Source organism: Enoplosus armatus, chromosome 10 (genome assembly GCF_043641665.1).
Source record: "Enoplosus armatus isolate fEnoArm2 chromosome 10, fEnoArm2.hap1, whole genome shotgun sequence".
In the NCBI taxonomy this organism is placed as follows: domain Eukaryota; kingdom Metazoa; phylum Chordata; class Actinopteri; order Centrarchiformes; family Enoplosidae; genus Enoplosus; species Enoplosus armatus.
Window position 1 is genome coordinate 7,666,562 of NC_092189.1, and position 6,470 is coordinate 7,673,031.

The 6,470-nt window shown below is 43.0% G+C and overlaps 1 protein-coding gene across 1 annotated transcript; it reads right to left on the reverse strand.

The window, feature by feature from the left end:
- Positions 1-331: 331 nt before the first annotated feature.
- nkx2.5 (NK2 homeobox 5) lies at positions 332-1,896 on the reverse strand. The gene is made up of 2 exons (XM_070913637.1): positions 1,518-1,896; positions 332-945 (listed from the first exon to the last, which is right to left on the reverse strand). Exons 1-2 carry the CDS (start codon positions 1,894-1,896, stop codon positions 332-334), a joined length of 993 nt encoding a protein of 330 aa, XP_070769738.1.
- Between the last annotated feature and the right edge of the window lie 4,574 nt (positions 1,897-6,470).

Sequence of the window (6,470 nt, forward strand, 5' to 3'; positions counted from 1 at the left end):
ACTTCGCGGCGTGGTGTCAAAAACATTAGAAATTAAATAGAATTAAAATAGAAAATGTTCGGACAACTTTAACCTTTTAAATAACATTTAAAGAACTGTGGTTCCAACCTGTTTCTTTCTTCGCTCAAATTGCTAATTGCTAATGTGACGAAAATAAATAAAATTGTAGGCCAGTCAGACAAAAACTGGTGTTGAAATCAAAAGCGAAAAACTACCAAAAGTAAGTTATTAAATATAAAAGAAGTGACACAAACTCCGCAAAGTCTTGACACATTTAAAAACGCATGCAGTCAGAAAACGATCCCGTTAGAGTGAATATGTGAAACGTTGTCTACCATGTCCTGATGCCATGTAACGAAGACACTCCGTTACTGGAGGAAAACGTGTTCTGGACATTATTCAGGTCCCCCACCCCGAAGTTCATGTAATTCCCGTTGTTGGAGGATCCTTGCATAGTTTGCATGGTGGCTGCAGGATAACTACACGCGTAGTTTGTGTTGCAGCCGGGGCCGGTGTAGTTACTGAAGGCTGGGTAGTTGTTGTAAGTGAAGTGGTTGATGTGGCCCACACTGTAGGAGGGGTTGTAGGCGGCTGTGTCCGCCGCCAGGCAAGGCTTCCCGTCCCGCACCAGCACCGGCACCGACACCCTCCTGGGCGGCGGCAGAGACACCATCTCCAGGCTCTGGTCCTGCCTCTGCCGCTTGCACTTGTACCTCCTGTTCTGGAACCAGATCTTCACCTGGGTCGGGGTGAGTTTGAGCGCGCCGGCCAGGTGGTCTCTCTCCGGGGCGGACAGGTACCTCTGCTGCTTGAAGCGGCGCTCCAGCTCGTACACCTGCGCCTGGGAGAAGAGGACCCGCGGTTTCCTGCGTCTCCGGGTCTTTGGTCGGTCCGGATCCTCGGGTTTTATGTCCAACACAGGCTCGGCCGGAGGACTGGACTCCTCTGATCACATCAGACAGAAAGAAAACTTTGGTAATGATCTGCGAATGTGACTTCTTATGGATATCTGTAAGTTCATCATTTTTTCGTCTTTACCACTACAAGCCTACCACTGACAACACCAACAATAATGACAATAATACTAATAATCAAGATAATAGCATGATATCATACAGATATTATGTTGTACCATATTACACAGGCCTAGTATGGTTAATTTGCTTGTGTCAGTGGTGCTTCAATTAGCCAATCATAATGCATTGATAATGAATTTACACACGTGACACGTAATTTAATAACAATGTAATCGATATTATATTTCCCAATGCAACTTTTTCCCCCCACATCTCATAAATCTTAAGAGAAATGTCCAGCAGGCCTATAAGAAACTGCTGACCATCAACTCAAATTTTATATTTGTTTAAGTAAAAAAAAAAATCCAGTTTCAAAGTCTGTGTCCAGCGTTTCTTGTATTAATGCTTATTGTTTTAGTGGAGCTGCGTTTTGCACTAATCAAAGACCATGAGCCTGCGGGCCTCATGTTGCACAGGCCTACAAAATAAAAATCAACTCACCTTTTCTACGTTTCCCCTCAAACGCGTCTGGTTTCGCATCCTTCGCTACATCCATCTCCATGAGTGATTTCCCATAAAAGGCAGCAGCAAAGTTGAGTGCATTGCCTCTGCCGGCCCTGGACTCGTGGAGGTCTTCTCCAAACAGCGAGGCGGCGGCGGCGGCGGACGACGACATGTCCCGGAGAGGCTCCTGCTTCAGGCGGGCCAGCATGCAGGAGGAGGACGAGGAGGAGGAGGAGGAGGAGGAAGAGGTCGACACGGCGCAGCAGTCCATACGAGAAGAGACGTCCAGAGAAGACACCATAACGTCATGACTCTGCTCCAAGTTTAATATATCCTTTACAGAGAAGGGAGTGGACGTGCTGGGGCTGGGAAACATTGCCAACAAGTGAAAAAGTAACCTGTCAAACTGTCACGTGGAGGTAACAGAAAAGACGTCAACAAACTGCCTCTCCTTCCTGAGAATATTTACTGCATTTAAGTATTAGTTTGGTGTAGCAGACTGATCTTGAGTGAAGTGTGCATTTTGAATGTCAACTCTGTCTCCAAACTTTTTCCCTTGGCCTCCCTCTCCTCCTGGTGACGCAGGGAGGGAGGGGGCAGCCAGTGGGACCCTCTGTATGGAGCCACTGGTACTCCCATTTCATGACGTAATAAAGTGATGTCTGGTACATGTAGGGCTGATGTTGCTTATAGTTCTATTATATGTGTTCAATCACTGCAAGTGTGCCCAACAGACACAAACCCAGAGCTTGTTTCTCTCTTTCCAAAGCGAATTCAATTGTTAGAAATATTTTCTGAAATCGTTTTCTTGGTCCTGGTGGGGAAATATCTCTTACTCTGCCTTGGTTTAGGATAGCCTGGTTTAGCGTATGAAGTTCATGAATTAAGTGGAACTAAATAAATGACTCGTTATTTGATATGTCTCAGTGTTGCGGGAGGTCGCAAACGCGCTTCCAGTTAATTCTTCAAGGCCAGCATTTGGGCGGATGTTTACACGCATCTTCAAGTACCGAGAGAAATCATTTATCCAACTTTGCGTGCTTCGAAACTGTATCACAACGGCCAAACGTGCATTAATGAGGCTCCTGATAAGCCTGGCCTCGTGCGCGTGCGTGTGTTTGGGAGTGTCGGCCCGTCCCCTCATCCGACGGGAAACGGAGCAGACAACAGGTTGGGTCCCTGAGCGCGGAACCTGAAACCAGGAGCGACACACTCTGCTGTCTGCCTCCAAGAGATTCTGGAGCCACTGTCTGCGTTATCAGGACGTGATAACAGATGACAACAAACCTGCACACACACACACACACACACACACACACTCCCACCCACGCAGCAGCCCAGGTTATCCTAACGATGTGTCACATATGACACCCAAGTTTTAACCAATTAAAAGTCCCATTTTATTGCTTTTGCGCTTTTCATTTTTCCATTTCCATGACTTTTTGTTCAACTCCAAGACAAGAAATCAGCTTTCCGTTCCTGAGTAAGACACTCCCGTCACCTCCACGTGTGCATTCTTTAGCATAGGTCAACGAGATGGTGTCAATTAAGCATTCAATCAGTAATTTATAGATTATTTATATATATATAGCCGGTCAGCAGTAAAATGGAGTAAAATGTGCGTAATGACGCACAGAACCTACATGTGTCTCCCCCCGCGCGGTTGGCACTAAACCCGCTATTAATGCTTGTGGAGACGGTCACAGGAGACAGACAGTATTATCGTTTGTTTTATCTTCAGCGTTTAGCACAGCCACGGGGTAAATGGGTCCCCCTGTCTCCGACCCAGCGATGGTGTTTATAGTTTTAAAGACTATTTGTGCGCCTCGCGAGCTGATGAATGGCCGTAAAATCTTTCTCGGGCGCAGTGAGAGTCAACACTGGCTCGGCTCTTGCTGTAATAATTGGCGAAATAAAGTAAACGCACGGAGGGGTGGGGGGGGGGGGGGGGGGGGGGAGGTGGGGCACGAGACATGGGAAGATGTTTTCATCATGATTGATTTCCACCAGCCTTGACTGTAATGTTTCCCTGTTTTCTGTCTTTATTTGCAAAAAAAAAAGAAAATCAAAACTCAAACGATTTATCAGCCACCCACCAAATGAAATACGTCTTCACTTCTGCCGGATGGTAAACTACTGAGTCAACTGTAAATTGAACATGACAGGCCTGGCATGTGTTTCATATCCCTAATGCTTCGTCCTGCAGCAGCCCTGCGGTCCCCTTTGACCTGTCTTTCTGCAGCACATCTCCAACTCAGATAAAGCTCCAGATAAGGTTGCTTAAAAACTTCCGCTGCACGAACGTGTGGGTATTTTGAGGGCTGCGTGTCGGAGTGAGGAGCCTCTCCCAGTGTGTGTGTGTGTGTGTGTGTGTGTGTGTGTGTGTGTGTGGGTGTGTGTGTGTGTGTGCGTGCGTGCGTGCGTGTGTGTCCAAATTCAAATTTTTGTCTTTATCCTAAACGTTCCTGTTGGCCGCTTTCATGGGCTGGTATTCTCTGTCCTGGAGGCCTTTTTGGTGTTTTAGATCCTTTAACTGTTATTAGTAATTGGTGATTAGACAAATTAGGAGATAAACCGGTTAAGAATAACACCGCAAATATTTTACACTTTCTCCACAAAAGCTGGTTAGCCTCATTAGCTGTTCAGCATGTCAGCGCAGGACAAAGTAGGCCCTGTCTAAAACTCTGTGGCGAATCACAGGTCCTGCATTCAAAACTTTGTGTATGCAAAAGTATACAAGTTGTAAAAATGTTAAAGTACTCATCCTGAAGAGTGGCCTCATGTTGAATTATGGATGCATTATTCCTGTAGCTAATATAATGTGTGTTTCAGGACCGGCTGGCTTTAGTTGTAACTACATAATTTACTGTTGGCTTGTTTAAACTGCTTTACTGTTGTGGTATATATATATACACTATTATATGTTAAGTAAGAAACTAACTACCTGTCAGAAGGGAGTAAAATAATCCAACATTTCCCTTAAAATGTTGAGGAGTAAATGTACAACACATGAGTGCATGTAGTTGCTTTCAACCCCGGCTACATTGTTGAGAAAGAATAAAAACCCTACGAGTGGTAACACATGGCTAGTACTCCAACTATAAAATAAAAATCTAAACATTAAATTATTAGAAAAGAAGCCTGAAATAAGTATAGCAAAATGTATCACACATAAATACACATACACATGAATACATGGATACATATACTTTATATATACACAACAGATACAAAAATATATGTGTGCAAGCCTATATATAAACACTATGTGTTTTTAGTATTTAACTGTATCTGTGCACATATACTTATACATATAAACTCCAATGTGCATGATGTTCTTGCATATGGCAATAAGATAATGTATAACTCATTAGAATAACGTGAAATTGAATAAAATATTTTTACTTCACAAATGAAGACAGAGAAAGTTGAATGTAAATGAGGACACACGGTGAACTGTCCTGACCAGGCAGGCGCCTCCGAAGTCTCCAGGCTCGAACAGAAAAATCGAATTCCCGATGCCTTTAATGTGGAAGCCGGGACAGCAAGAAGGGCCTGTTTGAGGGTCTTACAACACACCCTGTTTCATATACAGTTACAAGATCTGTGATGATGAAATCTGTGAAAACTCTTCATTGGCGACCGCTGAAAGCAGAGATGAGCTCTGTTCTTCTGGAAATATCGAGAGTCTGGGTGCTGCGTTCTCATGAGACAATAATGTAGATAAGAGAAAATACCTCTGTCTGGTGATCATCTGTAGAAGTAAAGTTTTTAAAAACATTTTTCCTCTCTGGTGGACATGGTACTCTATTCTTTTCTAAAACAATTACATCAGACCAATTTATTATACTCTAGACATTAAAATGTATAAAAATGTTTGTAGTTTAAAGAGACAAAAAGAATAAGAATAATCCTTTTTACACTAAATCAAACATAAAATCATACAGCACTACAAACATACAAGGAGAATCCAACAATTCAACAAAAATACATACATTTTACACAATAGTTAATGCAAACTTGTGGACCAATTCAATGCTTCAGATTAAATAGTTTCTCCAAGAGTCCAAATGGGAACTTTGTTGTGTGAAATGCAGCAACCACAAAAAAAGAAAGAATGAATAGCCTATCCTAAAATAATTCCATTGTGAAATTAATTTCATGTCATTCATTAATGGGATTTATCTCTTTTACGACACATTTCTACGAGAATCTGTTAAACGACTGAAACATTCTGAGGAGACCAGTCAGTTTGGTGTAAAACAAATAAATATTTTATATTTTAAGCAGAAATGCAAACCACCTGTCATCATCACCGAAGCAGCTTCAGCCTGACCTGCAACTTAACAACAATACAACTCACAAGTTCATTTTCCATGAATACTGACTGGACCTGAATTAAATTACCTTCAAAATGAAACACAAACCTTTAACTGATTATAGTCACATCATACCATCAGACAGCGCTCGTGTGACCCAGCAGACCTGTAGCTTGACACATTGTAAATTCATATCACCACCTGTTTTTCCATCTCTCTTTTCAAGAGTTCACTGTATATTGTATTTCCCAGTACACCTCCTTATTCCCCGACGTATCAGTTAATGGTCGATACTTTCCAGTTTGCTTTCAGTCCAAGGTCAGGCCTCGGCAGCTACATTCTCGCGCTGTGTCTCCATCTCTGCCACATGTTTCATATAATATTAGTAACTGGGGTGCAGATATCACGAACTGACTCCCAGTTAGACATGATTGATGTGACTTACTGGCAGATGAGGTAAATCTTTGGCCCCTCGGCCCTCTCCACCACTCCCTTCTGAGTTACACCACCACCATGTGGCCATTGCGAGAACACACCCACACTTTGGCTCAATCCATTGTCCATTTGCTTTCTTAATTATGATGACAATGTGGATTTAATTATAAGAATGATCGTGGTGGAGGTCCTGTTG